At 42.1% G+C, this 24,092-nt stretch overlaps 1 protein-coding gene and 2 pseudogenes across 2 annotated transcripts in view; 2 read left to right on the forward strand and 1 right to left on the reverse strand.

Annotated features, from left to right (window-relative positions):
• SAMD7 (sterile alpha motif domain containing 7) overlaps positions 1-10,853 on the forward strand; it is a 32,103-nt gene extending 21,250 nt beyond the window's left edge. For both annotated transcript variants that reach the window (XM_017848794.1, XM_017848795.1), the window contains exons 8-9: positions 7,673-7,783; positions 10,007-10,853. In XM_017848794.1, the coding sequence (XP_017704283.1) occupies positions 7,673-7,783; positions 10,007-10,195 (300 nt within the window). In that variant the 3' untranslated portion in view covers positions 10,196-10,853. The remainder of the gene's footprint in view (positions 1-7,672; positions 7,784-10,006) is intronic.
• On the forward strand, positions 2,872-4,287 carry LOC108513130 (glycosaminoglycan xylosylkinase pseudogene; annotated as a pseudogene).
• A 7,270-nt stretch (positions 10,854-18,123) lies between the features above and the next one.
• Positions 18,124-18,980, reverse strand: LOC108513138 (four and a half LIM domains protein 1 pseudogene; annotated as a pseudogene).
• Between the last annotated feature and the right edge of the window lie 5,112 nt (positions 18,981-24,092).

A 24,092-nucleotide genomic window follows, 5' to 3' on the forward strand; every position in this document is an offset into this window, starting at 1 on the left:
AAAAAAAAAAAAAAAAAAAAGTGCAGAAGTTTAGGTCACTCACTGTAAGTAACAGGAGTATATACTTCTTTCTAAAAAGAACAAGAAGGCAATATCTGAAAAGTAGGAAATTCATTATTTTAAATTCTGTATTTATTCTGGGACAATATATAAAAATGCATACAACATATTCAATCTGGTGTAAAATACCATTTTAAAAAACTCTAATGAAGTATCAGGGTGGTTAGAAACAAAAGCAGCCTCACTAGTATTGAAAAATTTATGACAAAAGTCATAGGTTGGTAAAATTTTGACGTTTATGTCAATGCTACATTTTCATGCGTATAGTTTACTTCTTTGAGTTATTTAATAATACAATTTGAAGCAATAAAATACCTAGTAAATCTAGTATCATTATCTTTGGTTTGCATGTTAAAGGAAAAGCAAGCAAGAAAAGGACATTAAGGTTTAACTACATCATAATTAACTCATACTAGAGCTGATTGTTTTCCAGGTCTGTTTTGTGAAATGTTTGTCTACAGTGAGATGCTGTTAACTCTTTTTCTTTTTATTATTATTTTTTTAATTCCATTTATGGGACTTACAGAAAAGCTATATAAAGTAGTTACTAAGAGTATAGCTTCTGAAGCCAGAAAGTACAAATTCAAATCCTGGCTTTTCTATTTTCTGGCTGTGTGGCCTAGGACAAGTTGCCTCTCTTCTCTGTGCCTCAGTTGTTTTATCTGTAAAATGAAGATAATCATAATAATCCATTTTCAGAGGATTTTTGTGAGCATCAGAGTGCATGGCACCTTGTAAGTACTCAATACACACAAATTTCTTTATTACACCTAAGAGAGGGCCAAACTTCAAGTTACTTATGATCAGCAAGTTGTCTTCTTCAAGTCACCCGTTTTTGTCTTTTGTGTAACCTGATAAAAAGTTTTTGGCCTACTCTCCCCTGTTCAGTGGTTATAACCTTATTTTTTTAAATTAGTCATTAGTCATGGATAAGCCACTTTTAAAATTTATCTATACCACTTCAAGTGCCATGTCAACCACAGGTTCAATTAAGTTGTTAAATTCTGGTAACAACCAGAAGAGCAACCCCTTACTTAATAAGCATGTGATTGCTGAGATCTGGCACATTGAATTTGAACGCTGATTATTCTTAGTGATCCACAGTCAGAAAAGTGCAATTTATAATAATAGCTCTTGCAATAAATAATATTACATGCTTTTCATAGTTTAAAATCCCAAATGTCCCCTGTGGGTACACAGAAGTCACATAAACAAGAGGACTCCAAACTCGCTCTGCTGACTCATTATCTCTCACGGACAGGATGTCAGCACCCTCTTCCCCACCCCAAGAAGTGGTACCAATTATCCCTAGATATGTCTCAAATTTGTTTAGGATCAAGTTCTGCTTTAGTTTCACCATTAAAGTATACTCCCTCCAAGTGACAGCAGGTGGCATCAACTGAAAGATGTTACTGCTCTGCTGTGCCTGCCCCCCCTCTCCGCCGGCTATGCTCTGTGACGTTATTTTATACAGAAATGGGGGGATGCCCTCTGGATGCAACAGCCCTGAAGCAGCACTGCTTGTACCCCACTCTCACAAGGACCCTTGTCTAAAATGTCCCATCAGGTGTTACTCATGGCCCCCCCACTTTTTTTTTTTGAGACGGAGTCTTGCTGTCGCCCAGACTGGAGTGCAATGGTGTGATCTCCGCTCACCGCAACCTCCGCCTCCTGGGTTCAAGCAATTCTCCCGCCTCAGCCTCCCGAGTACTGGGACTACAGACACACACCACCACCATGCCCGGCTGATTTTTTGTATTTTTAGTAGAGACAGGGTTTCATCATGTTGGCCAGGCTGGTCTCAAACTCCTGACCTCATGATCCGCCCATCTCGGCCTCCCAAAGTGCTGGGATTACAGGCATGAGCCACCACGCCCAGTCCCATATCCCCTTTCTTTAAATGAGTTGGACCAAGGTGCTGGGATTAGCTGGCGTTAAACCCACTGTCCCCCAGCTATCCTCTTACTCCCCACCTCTGCCTTAGATGCCTACTCAGCAAGCTGTCACCACTCATCTCCTGTAAGTAGAAAAAGAAATTCAGCAGAAAAAAAAATAACAACTAAAACTCAAAGCCCTGAGTGCAAATGAACTCTTTTAAATAGGTGTAGAGAGAGGATTGGTGGCTCAGCTGTTAAGGAACAATCAGGAGACCCTGCAACATATTTCGTTCCAAGTAAATGTCTAGTTCAGAGGACTCAGCAGATAAAATATCCTCTCTCTAAAAATAACTGAAGTTACTGAAAATATATGCACATTTATATCATACACATGGCCCAAACTGCTCTGGTGAGAAAGAAAGGGGTACATCTGAGTGACAGGGACATGTCTGTGTCCTCACCCCAGGCCCTGAGTACATCCACCATGGCTGAGGGTTAGGTCCTCACATATTTCAGTCCCTGGCTGCCAACCTACCTCTGCTTGAAAATTTACCCACGTGGTTCCTCCTTTGGATGCTCACAAATTGTCAGGTGCATACCACCACACCCAGTTAATGTTTTTAAAAGAGATGGGGGTCTACTATGTTGCCCAGGCTTGTCTCAAACTCCTGGGCTCAAGTGATCCTCCAGCCTTAGCCTCCCAAGTAACTGAAATTACAGGTGTGAGCCACTGCACTTGGCTCTTTAATTTACATTAGCCATTTTCTATAATTTGCTTAATTAAAATAGGAAAAGAAATAATTACTTAATGCAGTTTGTGGGGGACAGCTGGTTCAGTGCTGAGAGAGGGGGCCAGGGAATGGTGGGGCCTGCAGTGGTGGCAGCAGTGGCTGGGGTGATCAGCGCAGCCTGGGGCTGCCCCTCCTTGGGGGCCATGCTGCTTTGCACTGCATGGGCAGCCACGAGCGAGCCTAGGGCCCAACAGGAACTGTGGAAGGTGCATCCACAAATGGACCAATGTGTATAATGATGGAATCTCCTTACTAACCATTACCACCGGCTCTCCTTGACGAGTGAGTCAGAGAGTGGGTCGGGGAGAATAAAAGAGGTCAACGTGAAGCTAAAGCAGCGAATCACGCTGTTAGCAATTCTCCTTGTCATCTTTATCTTCACCAAAGTTTTCCTGATTGACAACTTAGATACATCAGCTGCCAAGGGGCGTTTCACCACTTGATCACCTGAGGACTTTTTACCGAATGAGGGCTGGCTTGCAGATGGAGCTGTCACCCAAGTTGGACCACACCTTGCAGTCTTCCTGGGAGATTGCAGCCCAATGGGTGGATCCCCAGGAAGTGTACCGTGAAGAGACACCAGAGCTGGGGACAATCATGCGTGCCATGGCCACCAAGCAAATTATTAACGCTGATGTGGGTTATAAAGGGACACAGTTGAAAGGCTTACTGATCCTTGAAAGGGAACAGAAAGTTGTTTTCAAACCTAAGTACTATAGCCAAGCCTATGTAGTGGAAGGGAACCATATGCCGGTTATGATAGACACAGTGCAAAGGCAGCGGCCTTTCACTTGGACAGGATTGTGGTTGTCCCAGAACCCTGTTGATGGTGGGCAGATTTGTTCATCTTCAGACAGAGATGAAGCCTGTTCCCGTGGAGCAGCTGTCGAGCCCCTTCCGAACTGTAGGAAATAATACTTGTTTTTATGGGAAGTGTTATTACTGCTGAGAAACAGAACCAGCTTGTGCTGATGGAGGCACAATGGAAAAATCTGTCACACTTTGGCTTCCAGATGTGTGCCCTCTCTAGAAACACCGACATCCGTGGGCCAGGACTTACCGAAAAGGCAAGCCGGATGGGAGTATGATGAGAACCACTCTGAGGTTGTGAAGAAAACGTCCCTTTATGACTCTGGCCTGTGCCTCTTGGGCAGCATTAACACAGCTGTCTTTAATTACCTGATTGACAATGCTGACTGCCATTACTATAAGAACTTTCAAGATAATGAGGGTGCTAGTATGCTCATCCTTCTTGATAACAACAAAAGCTTTGGGAACCCCTTGCTGGATGAAAGAAGCATTCTTGCCTCTCTCTATCAGTGTGGCATCACTCAGGTTTCTACCTGGAACAGACGAAACTACCTAAAGAATGGTGTGCTAAAGTCTGCTTTAAAATCTGCCATGGCCCATGACCCCCTCTCCCCAGTGCTCTCTGATCCTCGTCTGGACGCCATGGACCAGTGGCTCCTGAGTGTCCTGGCCACTGTGGAGCAGTGCACTGACCAGTTTGGGATGGACGCTGTACAGTGGAAGACACAATGCCTTTCTCCCACTTGTAATTCTCAACACAAAATAAGTGAAACTTCTTTTTACAAAGATAGAGAAGTAGCACAATCAATTCCAAATGGTGTGAGATGGATTGGAAATGGCCAGCAGCAAGTTCTGGTGACAGGGGACAGGGTGGCCTTAGATGTCTTTGGTGTTTTCTGTAGTAGAAACCAAAGCAAAGACCACAAGTTTCAGAGCATGGAGATGTTCCTGCTGAATCACCTTCTGAATTCCTCAGCAGTTGTCCATTCTAGCAATAGGCATCACAGTTGGTCAGTCTTAATTACCAGGCCAAAGGACAATCAGAGGTGTAACATTTGCATAGATGAATACTGGGATTGGCTCTGGAGAGTACGTTTTGAGTTGGACGTTTCAGTCCTTTCTCCACACTGGTGCATTTTGTGGAAAAAAATTATATACATACATATAGTTTGTAAATGACTAAAATCTATGAGAACACAAGGTTCCCAGTACAGGAGCTTTCCAAGAAGATTCTACTTTTCAGTTGGTCCTGAGTCATGTCCTCTGAGGCTTGGAGCACAGTGGAAACAAGGCCGATGGGGTTCCTCTTCTTGTGGCACTCATAGTCCAGAAGAGGGCACCAGTGAGTGATCTCACATCCATATGAGTGTGTTGTGAAAGGCGGGTACAGAGCATGGGGGGGATCACATACGAGGGACTCATGGCCTCCTAAAGGAAGAGGCTCTAAAGTGAGACCTGAAAGTCAAGAGGAGAGGTGAGGCGGGAGGGAGGTAAAGGAAGAATTTCCAGGTGAGGGCCAGAAGCCAGAGAAAACTTTAATATGGTTGGGACTCTGAGAGTAGTTCTCAGTGCTACAGAGGGCCAGGGCCAAGGTGGGAGAGGTGAGGACAGCAAGACAAGACTGGAGAAGTAGACAGGGCCAGGTCACAGAGCCCTGAAGACCCAGTGAAGGATTGTGACTTTGTCCCGGAGGTAGTCAGGTTTTAAGTAGGTAGCAGCATGATTAGCTTTATATTGCAGAAAGGTCACTCAGGTTGCTTTTATGAAAACAAGTTGAAGAGGACAAGACAGAGGGGAAGCCTCTTCCGATGAGCAATAATGGAGCTGTATCCAGGGTGGGAGCAGTGGGGGCAGGCAGATAAGAACACAACCTGAGGAGGCAGGGCAAGATGGCCAAATCCACACACGCAAAACACCTTCATAAGAACGAAAAATCAGGTGAGCGATCACAGTACCTGTTTGTTTTTGTTTTTGTTGTTGTTGTTGTTGTTTTGAGACGGAGTCTCGCTCTGTCGCCCAGGCTGAAGTGCAGTGGCGCAATCTCAGCTCACTGCAAGCTCCGCCTCCCAGGTTCACACCATTCTCCTGCCTCAGCCTCCCAAGTAGCTGGGACTACAAATGCCCGCCACCACACCCGACTAATTTTTGTACATTTAGTAGAGACTAGGTTTCACCATGTTGGCCAGGCTGGTCTCGAACTCCTGACTTCAAGTGATCCACCAACCTCAGACTCCCAAAGTGCTGGGATTACAGGCATGAGCCACTGTGCCCAGCCCACAGTACCTGGTTTTAACTTCACATCACTGAAAGAGGTACTGAAGGGGGTAAGAAAGATAGTCTTGAATTGCCCACACTACCCCTCTGCCATCCCCCAGAAGTGGCCACGTGGTATGGAGAGAGAATATGTGCTTTTGTGGGTGGGGGAACAGAGTAATTGTGGGGCTCTGTATTGGAACTCAGTGCTGCCCTGTCACAGCACAACGAAAACTATGTAACAGGCCAAATTGGCACGACTTAGCTTCTGAGTTAAAGATACAAGTTAGGGAGCCTTCAGCATATACAGCCTGTTACTGAAGCTGAGTAAAGCTGAAATTAATCAGGAAGACCAAAGGGGACCTGAGTCAGAAGGCTAAGAAACCCTAACCTATGAAAATGGACAAAGAAAAAGGAGCTGGCAAAGGTGACCTTGAAGGAGAGAACAGGGGTAGCCAGGAGGGAGCAGCCTTACGACGGAAAGGAAGAGCACTGTTCATGAAGGCACAGTCAACAATGTCAGATGCAGCCAGGAACTTCAGAAATAGAACAGCTGCAAAATGACTGCATGTTTGGTACGACAGAGGCACCAGGAAGCCTGAGGAAAGCAGGCCTAATGGAATGGCTGGGGCAGAGCTCAGATTCCCTGAGACTGCAGAATGACTGGAAAATGAGAACGTGAAAGCAGGGAGCGTCGAAACCCTTTGGAGAAATCTGGCTGTGAAGGGAGTAAGAGACATGAGACAGTATTTGGAAATGGAGTTTGAGTATTTTCATTATTTTTGTTTGTTTAATGATGGTGGAGACTTATTTAAATGCCAGTGGGAAAGAGCCAGCAGAAGAGGAGAGACTGAAGAGAAAAGAGGGGATTATCTATCCCCTCTGGAAGTGCGAGGGGTGAGGACCCACAGTATATGTGGAGAGATCGCCTTTAAATGGTGGAGAGACCTCTCTTCCATTGTATCATGACAGTGGGAGAAAATAAAGGTTTTTGGTTCATTGGTCAGAATTAGAGGGAGTTCTTATCTACTGTGTTTTTTTGTTTTGTTTTTGTTTGTGTTTTTTTTTTTTTTAGTTAGGAAGCGCTATGATCTACTGAAAATGAGGGAAGGCTCTGCCTACAAAGTCTAAAGTTTGATGAGGGTGGAGCTAGCTTGAAGTAGAAGGGAGAGAAAGCTCAATAGTGAATATAGACGGATTTCCAGGCAAGTTGAAGTTGAAGATCATGAAATTATGGTCCTATCAATCTGCCTAGATTTTGTATCCCTCTATCTGCCTGGAATCTTTGTTCACCAGCAGCCTTCCTGGCTTTCGGAGGAAGGATGGCATGCGAAGTCCACTGCAATGTCAGGACGAATAGACCTGCTGGAAAGGTCTGCCAGGGAAAGCTCCCTGCAGCATTTCCCTCTCCTGCCTTTACCATGCATCTAAGGCATGGCCAGCAGATACCACAGCTGTAAATGTGAGAGATGAAATTTATCCGTGACAGGTTTTACCCACATTCCTTTACTTAGAGCATTTACTCATTCATTCATTTATTCAGCAATATTTATTTTACATCTTCTTACCATAGGCCAGCCTCTGTGTTAGGGTTACATTGGTCAATGAGACATGGACCTGGCCCTCAAATAATCACTATTCCTGGTTGGAACTGAGTTCTATAAACAGATAATTGCAGTTGATTCCAAGGGTTGTTAAAGAGCACAAGCAATGTGCTACTGAGCATAGAAAAGAGAGCAACTAAAAAAAGGTTTTACAAATTTTTCTGTCATCCTCAAGCAGTCTTAATGTTTTCTCCAAAACTACAATACCTAGGTGGCAAAAGAACTTTTTCAAAAAAAAGACATTCAGAAAAAGTTAACACCTTTTGTATTTATGAAGGTATTTAAAGATCATGCAATTGATGGAGAAACTTTGCCATTACTCACAGAAGAGCATCTTCGAGGAACTATGGGATTAAAGCTAGGGCCAGCACTAAAAATTCAATCACAGGTATGGTGATTTTATATAACTAACTATGTATTAATGGCATGAAGCTTAATACAAATATGTTACTTTTATCATGTTGTAATATAAATAATACTTACTTAACTTCTTTATTAAGTTGTTTTCCCTCTGTGGTTGAGGACATAATAGAAGTGAGGGACCCTGAAAACATTGGATGGGATGGTGGTACACATTCCTAGATATAACTGGGAAGATGATAAGCAAGGATGCACTGGTAAGTGTTTAACAAGTAGTTCTCTTTAAAAACAAATGAGCCCCAATTTGTAGTATCTCCAATTTCTGTGGTGTAAATTACTCCCACCATGGCTGACAAACTCCTAATGTCACTGAATACTGTCATCCTCCAAGGAATCATCATCTCACTTGGGAGTGCTGCCCTCCTCGCTCCGGGCCCATGACACTTGGGGGTGACTATCCTGAAATGGGGAGAGACGCACAGCAGCGTCCCACTTTGGAGTATTTCTACCAGATACAGTCTCAGATGTAATAGGTGTAAATAGCGTCAGCAGTAGAAGTAATAATAATAGTAAAAATTAGGTAAAAACAATTAAAAAGTGATGAGTCTTAAGCATGTATTACTTTTGTTGAGCATAGTTTATTTAATGTGATGCTTTGACTTAATTTTTAATAATGATGTATTTAACAACTGGCTTGCAAACTTCCTAAACATTTAATAATTGGCTCTTGTGAGCTAGCCAACCCCAGCACACCACTTCTCACCACCTCCACTACTCCATCCTGGTCTCAGGCACCATCATCTCTCATTGGATGACTGTATTGGCCTTCTTTTTTTTAATTTTAATTTTAAGTTATGGGGTACATGTGCAGGTTTGTTCCATAGGTAAAAGTGTGCCATGGTGGTTTGCTGCACCTATCAACTCATCACCTAGGTATTAAGCCCAGCACGCATTAGCTATTTATCCTGATGCTCTCCCTCCCCACTACCCATCCCTTGACAGGCCCCAGTGTGTGTTGTTCCCCTCCCTGTGTCCATGTGTTCACATTGTTCAGCTCCCACTTATAAGTGAGAACTTGCGGTGTTTGGTTTTCTGTTCCTGCCTTAGTTTCTTGAGGATAATGGCTTCCAGCTCCATCCATGTCCCTACAAAAGACATGATCTTGTTCCCTTTTATGGCTGCATAGTATTCCATGGTGTATATGTACCACATTTTCTTTATCCAGTCTATCACTGATGGGCATTTGGGTTGATTCCATGTCTTTGCTATTGTGAATAGTGCTGCAGTGAACGTATGTGTGCATGTATCTTTGTAATAGAATGATTTATATTCCTTTGGGTAAATACCCAGGATTGGGACTGCTGGATCAAATGGTATTTCTGGTTCTAAATCTTTGAGNTCACATTGTTCAGCTCCCACTTATAAGTGAGAACTTGCGGTGTTTGGTTTTCTGTTCCTGCCTTAGTTTCTTGAGGATAATGGCTTCCAGCTCCATCCATGTCCCTACAAAAGACATGATCTTGTTCCCTTTTATGGCTGCATAGTATTCCATGGTGTATATGTACCACATTTTCTTTATCCAGTCTATCACTGATGGGCATTTGGGTTGATTCCATGTCTTTGCTATTGTGAATAGTGCTGCAGTGAACGTATGTGTGCATGTATCTTTGTAATAGAATGATTTATATTCCTTTGGGTAAATACCCAGGATTGGGACTGCTGGATCAAATGGTATTTCTGGTTCTAAATCTTTGAGAAATTGTGCATTCTCTTCTAACTGCTCTCCTTGCTTCTCCCCTTGCCCACCCAGAGTTGATTCACAAAACAGTAAAAAGTGGTCCTTTTAATATATAAGATGGATCGTGTCACTCTTCTGCTCAAGATTCTAAAATAGCTCCCCATTGCCTTCAGAGCCAAAGCCAAAGACCTATGTCATTTGTGCTCCTCCTCACATGCCACCACTATTACCATCCTGACCTCGCCATCCACTTTTCTCCCCCTCAGTAATTCCCCTATTGCTCAGCTACCCCTGGTTAGAGCCACCTTGATACCCTGTTTTACATCTGTAAATAGTATGATTCTGAGAGAAAGAAAAAGCCCACCACATCCTACAACTGTGACCTCCCCAAACTATATATTAATAGATGCTCCATGCCTGAAATTACCTCAGCCTCTCTGACATGTGTGTTTAATGCTGAGTTAATGAAAAAAAATCATAGAATTAATTACTATAATTATTTTGTCTTAAAAGGTCTCTCAGCATGTGGGAAGTATGTTCTACAAGAAAACTCTTTCGTTTCCTATAAGACAAGCATTTGATCAACCAGCAGATACATCCCCTCTTTTGGATTCTAATTCCTGGAGTGATACAATGAGCATTTTTTGTCCCCAGGATACAATAATTCCTAAAGGAATTGAGCGAGATAGTATGAGAAACTAAAAGCTCTCAAGGAGGAAGAATAGTCTTAGCCAGTTTTCCAACAAGCCTAGGATATTACAAGGGATGTGTGAGGATTTCCCAGGAATGGATGGAGAATGAGGAGAGAAACTCAGCCTTCCTGGAGCTGTCACGGAGGAGACTTGCCCAAGGGGCCTCCCTGTCAGGGCTGAATGATTCCAGCACCAAATGACTGGAGATGCATCCTTAGGAGCAAATGCTAATGAAGGGGAGATTTGCAAACATCAAGAAAGCTGCAGATGGATGTTTCCCTGAAGAAATCTCTGAAGAAACCAAAAGAGCTGAAACTGAAAAAAGAGCTCCCTCCCTTTCTTCACTCATTTTCCATTCCCAAACCCTGAGAGAGATAAAGGCAACCACAAAGAGGCAGAAGAGAACAGGGAGAAGTACGGAACAGAAATGGAGAAGCTGACCACGGCTCCAACTTTTCTCAATCCAGATTTCTAGCCTGAAGCAGGCACAAGCTAGGGAAGGGGAGAAGCTTTAACCTCATATTTTCGAGTTTCGGCCAGGTGTAGTGGCTCACGCCTGTAGTCCCATCACTTTGGGAGGCCAAGGCGGGCAGATCATGAGGTCAGAAGATCAAGACCAGCTTGGCCAACATGGTGAAACCCCATCTCTACTAAAAATACAAAAAAAATTAGCTAGGCATGGCGGCGCGTGAATGTAGTTTCAGCTACTCAGGAGGCTGAGGCAGGAGAATTGCTTGAACCCGGGAAGCGGAGGCTACAGTAAGCTGAGATTGTGCCACTGCAGTCCAGCCTGGGCGACAGAGCAGGACTCTATCTCAAAAAAATAAAAATAAAAAATCGAGTTTGACTATTACTCAGGACTAGGTATTTTATTTATGAAATAAAACTATGTTATGACTGAGAGTGACTGGAGGACTGCTTATTATCTGAGAGGGAGGTGAAAAGTCGTAGTACCCACTTAAGATTTCATCCAAGGGGTGGGGAAGAGTTATCTCTGCAAAGCAGGTTTGAGCTGGCGAGGTGGAGTGCTCTCTGCTCACACCCTGTGGAATCCCACGTATTCAGCTTGATGTTTAACAGAATGTCTCTGAAAGGATAAACAAGAAAATGATGACAATTTGCTCAAGGAGGGGACTGACTGACAGGGATATGAAGAAGTCTTCTTACTATATACATTCTTGTACATTTTGAATTTTAAACCATGAGAATGTATTTTCTATTTAAAATGAAAAAATTCTGGTAAGCAGCCCACAAAGATACCTGCATCCTGGTCTTCAAGCCCTTGTGGGATCTACTCCGTTTGAGGGTGGGCTGGGGGTATTGAGGCTTTTCTAACGAACAGAACACAGAAGGCGTGATGGATGGGATGTCACTTTTGTGGCTTCTGTCTTGGGTGCTCGCTCTATCTCTCTCTCTGGATTTCTCACTCTTGAGGAAGCCAGATTCTTTGTCTCCAGGCAGCCCTGTGGAGAGCTCCACATGAACTTGGAAATGGATCTTCTGAGGCTGCCAACAGCCATGTAAGGAAACTTGAAGGTGCCTCAGCTCCAGCCCATGATGGCAGCTCATGAGAGATCCTGAGCCAGAGGCCCCCAGCTAAGCCACTCTGGATTTCTGACCCACAGAAACTGTGAGATAATAAACATGTGTTGTTTTCAGCCAGTACGTTTTGAAGTAATTTATTTCACAATAATGGAGTACTAAAACAAACAAATTAAGTTGCATTTAGTAAACACAAATTGCACGCTATCCACATTCACTTTTTGATTTGGAAGGTGGACTTTTGAAATACCGTTTTCCTGTAAGCCTAATTTAGTTAAGCTTCCATTTCTTTCATTTTTACTAAGACAACAGGTTTTCTTCTGACATTAAAACTGTATCAAACCATCACATATATTTGTGAATTGTTACTTTACTCTCTTGGTCCCTTTGCTGAGAGAGAGACATGGACAGAGAGAAAATCCTCCCATATTTCAAAAATATGTCTTTTTTTTTATAAGTTATTTAAGATGGCAATAAACCAATGAATAATGAGTGGCAACATTTTACTAAAATAACTTGAAAATGCTTCACTTCCTCTTTCCCTCTTTTTATTCATCTGATCCTCAGTGTACCGAAGAACTGGTCATGTGACATTTCACCTGCTATACTACCCAGCATACAGAAGTTTCACAAAATGCCAGGTGTGAGTTACAGATGCTGTGGTGAGGAATAAAAAGAAATGCTTAGTATTTTTAGTGGCAAAGTGATAATGAGGTTCAATCACTATGATGACTTTTGAGTTTCGTATTCCTGCTAAATAAGTCCATTGAGTTGGTAATTGATTGATTTGCACAGATATGTCTCAATGTTGCTCTAAGGAAAATGTTCCGATATGACATCTTGGCATGTACTATCACCAGAAAAAACCACTGTGCTTAATTTTAGATCCATGCATTTAAAAAAGAATCAGAAGAACACATGCAAAGGAGGCCCTCCCCAGCTCTCGGTACTCTTCATTGGAAGAAAATAAAACTGAAATTGCTTGTCCCTACCAAGATTGCCTTCTTCCCAGATTAAAGACTCCTGGGTACCTTTTAACAAAAGGGACATTTTACAACAGATTATTTTGGAGGGTGAGGATTTTTATTTACATTATCATATAGGAATACTTTTAACTTTTCTCAAATGCCACTTTAGACTTGAAGCGTACTCTGTACTCTTTATGAATAAAAAAGAAACAACAACAAAAACTTCTCTCATTGGAAAATCATCACAATAAAATTATGTTTGACAAATAGGGTACAATGACTTACAAAATATGTTTAGACTGATTGAGTAAATATCCATACAATGGAGTACTATGCAGCTGTTTCCTTTAGGAAGTATTATAGCTATTAAGGAGAAATAATAGAATTTGAATATCACCATTATGCACCCCTAAAATGTAAGTAATCTAGGCAATAATCATAAATGACTGCTAACATCTCGAAAAGAGAAATAACCAGATATTATGTTCCATCTGATGGAAATCCATGAAATCCAATATGAATGAAAGTCTTACCAAAAAAAATTAACCTGAGTCTAATTAAACCTATAGATAGAAAAACCAATTTACAGGAAATACAGGGAACAAAGGAACATGTTAAACATCACTGCAGTTATAAAAATAGTAGAACTCCAAATTGTGGGAAACTATAGTAGAAATGACCTGATTTTCTCCAACAAATAAATGCAAGGACAAACAGAATGGGAAAAGGAAAACCTGTAGATTAAAAGAAAGTTACTTGGCCAGCCACGGTGGCTCACGCCTGTAATCCCAGCACTTTGGGAGGCCGAGGTGGGCGGATCACAAGGTCAGGAGATGGAGACCATCCTGGCTAGCACAGTGAAACCCTGTTTCTACTAAAAATACAAAAAAAAAAAATTAGCCAAGCATGGTGGCGGGCGCTTGTAGTCCCAGCTGCTTGGGAGGCTGAGGCAGGAGAATGGCATGAACCTGGGAGGTGGAGATTGCAGTGAGCCGAGATCTCACCACTGCACTCTAGCCTGGGTGACACAGTGACACTCCGTCTCAAAAAAAAAAAACAAACTTAGGATTCAAATCACCCAGATGTAAAAGTTTTGGAAATAGTGGTGATGGTTGCACAAAATTTTGAATATAATTAATACCACCAACTTGTATGTTAAAATTACAAATTTTAAAATAAAAAATTTTACTAAAATAAAATTTTTTTAATTTAAATCACCCAATATAATCATGAAACTTATTTAAATCCTTTTCAAATACACTGTAATAAATGAAACAGGGAAATCTGAACACAATTTGGGATATTCAATGATATTAAAATTACTGTTGTTTAAAATAGGATAGTATTGTGGGCTTTTAAAAGACTTCTTATTTTTTAAAAATATATACTAAAATTTGTTGTGTCTGGGATTAGATTTGATTCTGCCTCCAACCTAATAAATTAGCCTGTTTTTATTTTATGGAGACTGGCAAAACACATGAGCCTCTTGGGTCAGAGACAAAGAACTTTATTACTTATGACACACAGTAGCAGCATGAACATCAGCATAAGTGTATTGGTTCCTTTTGCCCCCAGGTGCTACAGGAGCAATACAGAGGGGCCCAGAGGCTACCTGCCCATACATTGGGTTTGTTGCACAGCTGAGGAACACAACTTGGGGAAACCACCAATTTCATAGCAAGCAGTAAGCAAGCCTGCTCTTTGTTTGGGGGTGATGATGGGTGTGGAAGGAAGGATTACCTATTTTTTAAGGTTACCAGCTGCATAATCAACCTTGAGAAATGGTTCTGGTAAAAGAATAGTTAGGGCCTTGCAGTCTCTTGGTCCACCCAGCAAAATGTGTAGAAACAAAAGAGTCCCAAGAAAGAGTGTTTCTCCCAGTAATATCATGACAAGGATTTGCTTCCAAAAATCCATTGAGCAGGTAGGGTGTAGGTAGATCATTGGGACTATGGATGAAATAAGTTCAGTCATAAGTTGATACTTATTGAAGCTGGATTTTGACTACATGAGTTTCACTATTCTGTTCACTCTACTTTTGTATATATTTGAGGTTTTCCATAATAAAAGTTTTTAAAAATCTGTTTACTAAACAGCCAACATATAGCTATAAGAGTTATAGAGTAAGTATGGATACCAATGTTTAAAAAACAGTATAGGGCTAGGCATGGTGGCTCATGCCTATAATCCCAGCTACTCGGGAGGCTGAGGCAGGAGAATAACTTGAACCTGGGAGGCAGAGGTTGCAGTGAGCCAAGATCATGCCACTGCACTCCAGACTGGGCAACACAGCAAGACTCTGTCTCAAAAACAAAACAAAACAAAACAAAACAACAGTATATTTTTAAATACATGAAAATTTTTTAATTCCATTAAATTATTTCCATTAGTTATTTAAAATATATGGAATATTTTACTCTGCCCACTAATACTAAAAATGTATTATACTTCAAGCAAATGCAGTTTCTCATTATGGTAAATATGTACACTGTTATTTTACTACAGATATATGAAAGATCTGTTTTATAGAGAGTTGCAGTCAATTTACTGTACGTATCCAGCTTATCCTCTGGAAAGGGAATCCTCTACATAAATCAACACAAGGTCCAAGGTCTCCGATATGTCTGATAATAGCCACAGGATGTCATTGTGCAGGTGTGAGAAACTCATCTCCCTAATAAAGGAAATAGTTTACTTGACCATCATTGAATGCCATTTTGAAAAAATATGAATGCTTTTAGATTTTTAAACTATATATACATTTTAAACTACATTTTAAAAATAGTTCACCTTCCTCTTTGGCTCATTTCCTAATAGGTGACTTTATTTTGCTAGCTAGGGTTACAAAGTTTACTAAACTGATTGTTGAATTAAATAGCTGTTTGTTTCATAGCGCTAGAAGTTATTCTCATCAAAACAAAAGCATCAAACACCTGGTTACTGTAAAAAAAAAATTATTCCCACCTTTTTAATATACAGGCATACCTCAGAGATATTTGAGGTTCAGTTTCAGACCACTGCAATCATGGAATTTTCTGGTTTCCCAGTACATATAACAGTTATGTTTATACTATACCGTAGTTTAAGTGTGCAATAGCATTATCTCTTTTAAAGTGTACATACCTTAATTTAAAAATATTGCTAAAACATGACATGCCTCAACAGCGCCGGGCGCCCGGTGGCTCAAGCCCTGTTAATCCCACACACATTGGGAGCGCCGAGACGGGCGGATCATGAGGTCAGGAGATCGGACATCCTGGCTAATACGGTGAACCCCGCTCTCTACTAAAAAATACAAAAAACAGCGGGCGACGAGGCGGGCGCCTGTAGTCCCCAGCTACTCGGGAGCTTGAGACAGGAGAATGGCGTGAACCGGGAGCGGAGCTTGCAGTAGAGCTGACAGAGCCGGCCACTTGCACTCCAGCCTGGGCAGCAGAGCAAGACTACACAACACAAAAAAAAAAAAAAAACATGCTAACAAAGTGAGCATATGATGTTGGGAAAATGGTGCCATAGGATTTACTCAACTCAGGGTTCCCACAAACCCTCACATTTGTAAGACCATGCATATCTGCAAAGCACAGTAAAATGAGGTATGTCGATATGTTAGCTGTCAGTCCGTGGTAAGAGAGGAGAGACGCACACTATAATTCATAAGTCTTCTAATTATTTTCAAACTATTTTGGGGAAACATCATGGGGATACTAACTTTTTTACAGTATAAAAGTAAGTTAATCATTCTGTAGTTCCTGGACTAATCCTCCTTTTTTTTTAAATTCATGTGCTGCTTTATTTCCGTAAGGATACACTGAAACATGAGATGATAATAGCTATTGACAAAATGTAGAAATGAAGCATCAGCTTCTCTAACCACTCCTACAAGAATGTTAGTACACATTGTCATTACCTGCTTACTTTTGATATTGTCTCATTATACTACATTGTAAAATAATGTAGAGTACAGTAAGTAGGTGATCCTGTATTTCAGGTAAGTGGTAGGTGGAAATCCGCATTTCCTCTTGAGGAAAATTCCTAGGAATCGCAGTAGAAGGGACTTTGTGGTCCTCATCAACACATGAACAAAGAGCAGACAACTGCGTTACAAGGGATTCAACTCGCCACTGCTCTGTAATGTCATATCCATGTTGATGAGAGCCCTGGCACCTGCTCAACTCCCCCTGTAGAGTTTCACAGTACTTCCGTAGGATGAATTTCAACACTACAGGAACATCTGAAAGGGCTAAAATATTTTCATGCAGGCCAGGCATGGTGGCTCATACCTGTAATCCCAACATTTTGGGAGGCCTAGGTGGGTGGATCACTTGAGGTTAGGAGTTCAAGACCAGCCTGACCAATATGTTGAAACCCCATCTCTACTAAAAATTCAAAAATTAGCCAGGTGTGGTGGCACGGGCCTGTAGTCCCAGCTACTCAGGAGGCTGAGACGGGAGAATTGCTTGAACCTGGGAGGTGAAGGTTGCAGTGAGCTGAGAATGTGCCACTGTACTGCAGCCTGGGCGACAGAGCGAGGTTCCATCTCAAAAAAAAAATAATAAAAATAAAATAAAATAAACAGAATATTTTCATGGAAGTTTCCAAACCTATAAACTATTTTGCTATCAATTAAAACAAAAATATTCCTAATTAAAAACAATAAAAAGGATGGCAGGGTTAGTTTTGTTAAGTTTCCAGAAGTATTTGCTGTGACAATGTTCCTCTGAAATAGGTTCGTTTTCTCAGATCTACCTACACTTCCCAAATCACCTGCATGTTCCATGCTTTATGGTAGGAACGCTCAGAAAACACGCCTCATGGGGAAATCAAACATTTGTACGGGGAAAGGTCAGTTTAGAATTACAGCTAAGTTCAAATGTTAATTTTCTGGAAGTGCATATTAGTCATTTGAAAGCACGAAAGAACAGAAGGAAGGTTAGAGTTTTGATGAAGTTAAACCATGCACGTCAGTAAGTTCTTTTCCTGCTCACAGAAGAGGGTGAGCGGCGAGATGAAGCAGCCACTACAACTCTTGCATGTCGCATGAGTACACGGTAGGTCCCAGCTGAGTCGCAAGAGGCATCTCAGTGGGGTCTTTATTTCATCTGCTTCTTGCTTACATCACTAAGTGGCTAAATGACTAGCACTTTTCTGCTGTATGAGAAACATGCAGAAGAGTCAATCTGCCTACGTTTTCGGTTTTTAGTTGCAGCTGGACAGAAATTCACTTTGCTGCAGGGTTGCTTTTTGCTAAATCCTAATATGATCACTGTGTGCCCTTATTTGAGTAATACCATCAAATGAGAGAAAAGATAGGAGGAGACCTTTAAGGAGGGGAAAGCCTACTCTTCCCCACTGATGGTATAGGGCAGAGAGTAAGGACACAAAGAACAAAATTCAAATTCCATTTTACAGGGCAGGAGCCCCTGTCAGTTTACAACTCTTTGGCACAGTCAGGGCAATATACTTGCTCCTTCTGGAAAACAAAGTGCTTGTTGGCCAGATTCACGGAGCATTTTTTGCAGTGGAAGCAGCAGTAGTGCCAGGATGGTCCTTCATAGGCCACCACACTGGAGCATTTACCAAACCCAGTGATGGAGTGCTTGAATCCAGCACACTTCTTTGCCACAAAGTTCTTGTAGCAATCCACACAGTGTTACTGGTCCTCCACAGCAGTGAAACGCTGCCCAGTCAGCTTCTTAGAGCAGGTAACACACACAAAGCCCTCAGCATGCCAGGGCTCATCCTGGTAAGTGACTCCCCCAGATGCGATGATGGCCTTGTTGCACTTCACGCAATACTTAGCAAACTTGGTCTCATGGCAAGTCACACAGTAGAAGTCCTTCCCTTTAGAGAAGAAGCTTCCAGTCCCCATGACTTGCTTGCAGTTGCTACAGTCTTTGTGCGAGATGGTCCCCTTGTACTCCATTTTTAATCTCCTGCCACAAAGGGCTTGAAGCATCCCTTACACTCGGGAGAGTCCTCCTGAGTGGAGAACTTGTTGCACAGGATCTTGTTGTCCTTGGCCACAAAGGTCTCATTGGCCAAGGAGTGAAGGCACTTGGCACAGTGGAAGCAGGGGTCATGCCAGAAGCAGTTTTTATAGTGCACCTCCTTGGAGTCCACACGGATGGGCTTGCAGCATTCCATGCAGATGTTGGCACAGAACTTGTCAAAGCATTTCAGGCAGCAGTGGTAGTCACCCTTGTGCACATACTTTTTCCTCTGCAAGGGGTCCCTGCAGTAGAGACAGTCAAACTTCTCCACCATGGTGCCCACCTTATAGCTGAAGGGACCTCACATTGGATGTGTGACAAATAGGAGTATTTGGCCAGGGCTGGATATGGTTGAAAACAACTTCCAACGAGCTGCCTGGGGATGCTCACCAGCATAGCTGGTGGTGGCGGAGGTGGCAGTGGCTGCAGACTGCTTCCTCTTTTAATATATGCATTGTATTCATTCTCTTTTGAAGTATTCCACAGATTATCAGAATCAGTTCTTCAGTACGAGCTGTTCAACAATTCATTCACTCAGTAGATATTTACTAAGAATCTATGTGCCAGGCCTGGTGCTACAGGCTAAGCATAAAAGGAGAACACCACAGGCCCTACCTTTGCAGAGCTTATGATCCAGTAAATTTTGTTGATTAGAGCATTTATCATAAGCAGCAATATTCGTGTGTGTGTGTGTGTGTGTGTGTGTGTGTGTGTGTGTGTATTCAGCTAACTCAAGTTTGAGGAAAAAAGGGTAAATACTAGATGACACTCAAGTCTTTTATCAGCCCATTCCCTGTAAGTCGCTTCTCAACATTCTAAGTTCTTTGTCCTCTAAAAAGTATTCAGCAATCTCAGATGTCCTTCTTTTCGTGCTCCTTTTTTGGGAACAGTTAGGTTTCCACACATTTTTTCCCCCACAGGTGTACTCCTACATAGAGAAATAGCCTATTTCACTGCAGAAAGGGTGAGAAAGTTCCAGAAAAGGTAATAAACCAGCTGTTAACAGAACCTAAAAACCCTACTTCTTAACTGTATATCTTTCTATCTGCCTCCTAAGAGTATGCCTTTGGAAACACAAAAAGAGAGTATGTCTCCCTTCTGGGGATCAGCAACGGATGCTCCAGCACTGGAGGCCTCTGTGCTCATAACCATATATGTCCTGCCATTAAACTGTTTTAGAGAAAGTGCTCTTCACTGGGTACATGAAACCAATGTCAAAACCTAGCCTGTGCCACTAATGTGTAACACTGGGGGCTGGGGGCTACAAGGGACCCGTGCATCTGTGTCAGGAGAGAGAGGCCCCAAGCAAAGAAAAATGCGTAACGAAGTCTGTTTAACACAAAAGCTACCCAGGAAAATTCTCTCTAGAGCAAATGCCCAAAATTCCATCTGTAGCCTGACTAAAAGTACCTAGGACAGAGAGTTGTGAAAGAGGAAGGAGAACAAAGAAGGAGAATCAAGGGAGCTGTGACCCTAACTTATGGTCCAGCTTCTATCACCTGTGACAACAAAGCTAGGAAAACCATGCTATCTACTGCCCTAAGACATCCATCTTTTAAACTGAGTCCAGTCACCAAAATGAAAAGCAATACTGACTCACCCCTCCACCCATGTCGTCCATTCTGGACCAGACCTTCTATCTTGGCTCACAGGAAAAGAGGGAAGCATTGATGTGTGCCAGGTGGAGGAGAAGGGACCATGCTTTGGAATCCCTCTTTCTAGTCACACCACAAGGGAAGATGAGTACCCTCAGGAGAGCGCCTGGCAGATAGTCACCCACTTGGCTCCTGGTCCCTCTCCATTTCCAGCCACTTTCTCCTGCTGAACCCATCTTGCAGTTTGCCTAAATTAGGGCTCTGAGTTCTGTCTTTCCCACACAAGCAAACTCACCCCAAAGAGTTTCGTCCAATGGGACCATCATTCAACTCTTGGAAGTCTCACCAATCTCAGTCTGTGGAAGGATATTTCTCCCTGTTGTAATGACCAGCTTGACAGCGGATGTATCTTCATCCCATGTCCTGCTTCTTGACTCCGAATCCCTTAGGCCATCACATTCTAAATTCAGAGTACCTCACTTCCTAAGCATTTCCTGTAACAGGAAGATATCCATACGTTAAGTTATTCAATTTTCCTATAATGATCATCTCAACCAATCTCCTACTCACTGCCCCAAGGTCTCTAGGAATTTATGCAAATGACACTGGGGGACAAGGTCATAATCTCCCCTTTCCTCAAGGGCAGAGGCCTCTTCAGACACACACTAGGATATGCTGTCTATGAGCTATATTTATAATATGGCATTGACATAGCTTTTCTCTTGCATCTGCACTCCATCCTGCTGCTTCTCTGGACTTATCTCAATCCTCAAATTCTCTGTTTTAAGCCTAAGTCTTGACTCCACACTGTTGCAAAGCTATTTCATTAATGTAACTGGACACATCACACAATATCTACAAGGCAATGTTTAGCCTTGTGTTATAAATCAGAAGCCTGTTTATGTTCTAAGGTAGATTCTGTCATTCGCTGCTTTGGATCATAGGCTAAAAACAACATTCGACTGCTCTCTGAACCCTGCAAAGTGTAAAAACTATATGGGCCAGGTTGATCACTTGCTAAAATGTCAACCTGTTCTTTGACATTTGTGTGAGTAATCCAACAGGTTCTATCCAGGAAGCACAGTATTTGCTAGAGTTATTTCAAATACAGTACAGCACTTTGCTTTGATAACAGAACTCAGCTTCAGTCTTCTTTCACCTGCAAAAACAGAGATTACAAGTGTTTACAGAAAGCACTAGCACAATTTGACAAATAACAAATGAGAGCAGTTTCCTGATATTTTCAGGACTTCAATCACATCCTGCAGTACAGCAACATTTTCTTTTCAGACACATATTTAGGTCCCCAAACACCGAATAAATAGAAATAGCTTCCTTCCAAACAGCAGAAAGAACATGTGTGTGGTTTTGTTTTGTTTTGTTTTTTTAGACAGGGTCTCACTCTGCCACCCAGGCTGGAGTGCAATGGCGCTCACTGCAACCTCCACCTCCTAGGCTCAAGCAATCCTCCCACCTCCCACCTCAGCCTCAAAAGTAGCTGGGACCACAGGCATGCACCACCATGGCCCAGGTAATTTTTGCATTTTTTGTGGAGAAGGAGTCTCTCCATGTTACCCAGGCTGGTCTTGAACCCCTGGGCTCAAGCAATCCTCTTGCCTTGGTCTCTCAAATTTCTGGGATTATAGGCATGAGCAACTCCCCCAGTCAAGAACTTTTTATTTATGGTAGTTTTTTTCTTATGAATTAGGTGATGATTGAGATTGAATGGTTAATTGTTAATGAGATTGGAGTTACTGCCATAGCCTAACAATAGACTTAGAATCCTTTAATGTTGAGCTTTTCCTAAATGATCAGCTTAGCTGTTTGTGTTAACACCAGTGGTTTGTCACCAAAACCATTCATTTAATTGAGAAAGCAAATAAATAAATAAAGATTCACAGCACAGGGATCTGAATGCATCAGCCAATATCTGATTGTATAAGTCATACAGACATAAGAGGGTTTATCAGCAAATCCAAAAGACAATTCTAAACGGGACTAAAAGGCAACATTTTTAGTCCTGGGAGTATATGGGGAAAAAAGTCTTTATTCCAGGATTTATGTACCCTTTTGGTTGTTATCCCCTGAGATGAACAAATATAACTTCTAAATTCCTTGCACTATTTCAAAGTGCTCAAAACAATGAATGCTCAATAAGTGGGATTGAGTGACTTAATACTTTAAGGTAATCACTCTGTTGTAATGATCATTATAGTCATTTCTTTATCAACTGTTTTTTAGTATACCAGGGTACTTTGTAAAAAATAAACGGTCACGTACCACTTAATGATATTTTAGTCAATACAGACTGCATATGCGACGTTAGTCCCATAAAACTATAATACTGTACTTTTACTGTCCCTTTTCTATGTTTACATGTGTTTAGATACACAAATACTGCTGTGCTACAACTGTCTACAGTATTTAGTTCAGTAACATATTATACAGGTTTGTGACCTGGGAGCAACAGGCTGTAGCACGTAGCCTAGGTGTATAATAGGCCACACCTTCTAGGTCTGTGTAAGTATACTATGGTGTGCACACAATGACGTGTCTCCCAAGAAGGCATTTCTCAGAACACATCCCTATTGTTAAGCAATGCATGACTGTATTAGAATCACAGGATGATGAATGTTCTCCATGGCCCCTCCAGATCCTCTCTTCACCCTCTCCATCATGCTCAGTGTCCAAGAGGCTAACTTCAATAGACTGTTCAAATGGCCTCCCTTCTCTCTAACTTCCACTCAAGGTCAGCCAATGGAACCACCAAGAGGAGTTTGAGGAGTGGGAGGAAACAGGGGAGGGAGTGTTGATTTCTTGGTCCCCTTCCTGCTTTCCCAGGCTGCTTTGCTCATGGAGGCCACAGCTCCTGTCAGGTAGCCCTCTCCTGAAGCTACAGCCACATCTCTTCCCAAGTTTTACATTCTGGGAAACCAGTTTTTCCCTTTGTCCTTTCAGGCCTAGGGATGAGAAGGCTCCCTCATATTTATAGTTCTCACGGGTTTCTCTTAATCCCTGTATCTGTGTGTGGTCCTTCACTATCTCCTCAGTTACGTCATTAAGTGTGCCATTTGTGTACTGCTAGGATCCTGACGTATACGCATACACACTATTACAAAACCCAATTCAAACTGGCCTAAATCATAAGTGGAATTTATTGAATGATGTAACCAAAAAATACAGACATCTGATTTCAGGCCTCCCAAGGATCTAATCATCTTCCAAAGGTCCCACCTTTGAATACCATCCATTTGGGGGTTAAGTTTCAACATTTGAATTTTGAAGGGACAAATATATTTAAATCATAACATGTCTTAGTCAATTTTAAAATTAAAATAAGTTTTCTAATTTTTTTTTTTTTTTGAAACAGAGTCTCGCTCTGTCACCCAGGTTGGAGTGCAGTGGCGCAATCTCGGCTCACTGCAAGCTCCACCTCCCGGGTTCATGCCATTCTCCTGCCTCAGCCTCCTGAGTAGCTGGGACTACAGGTGCCCACCACCACGCCCGGCTAATTTTTTGTAGAGATGGAGTTTCACTGTGTTAGCCAGGATGGTCTCGATCTCCTGACCTGGTGATTCACCCGCCTCGGCCTCCCAAAGTGCTGGGATTACAGGTGTGAGCCACCATGCCCGGCCAAGTTTTTTAAATTCTAAAAGCAATAAATGTTCATTATACAGAATGTAGACATTTAAGATTAACCAAAAAAAAAAAAAAGAGAGAGAGAGAGAGATGGGAAAGTGTAGCCTTTAATTCCACTGTGGTTAATATTTTGGTGTATATCCAATGCTCGCTCATTCCTCTCTCTCCCCCTC

Source organism: Rhinopithecus bieti, unplaced genomic scaffold, assembly GCF_001698545.2.
Source record: "Rhinopithecus bieti isolate Rb0 unplaced genomic scaffold, ASM169854v2 scaffold_32014, whole genome shotgun sequence".
Classification (NCBI taxonomy): Eukaryota; Metazoa; Chordata; class Mammalia; order Primates; family Cercopithecidae; genus Rhinopithecus; species Rhinopithecus bieti.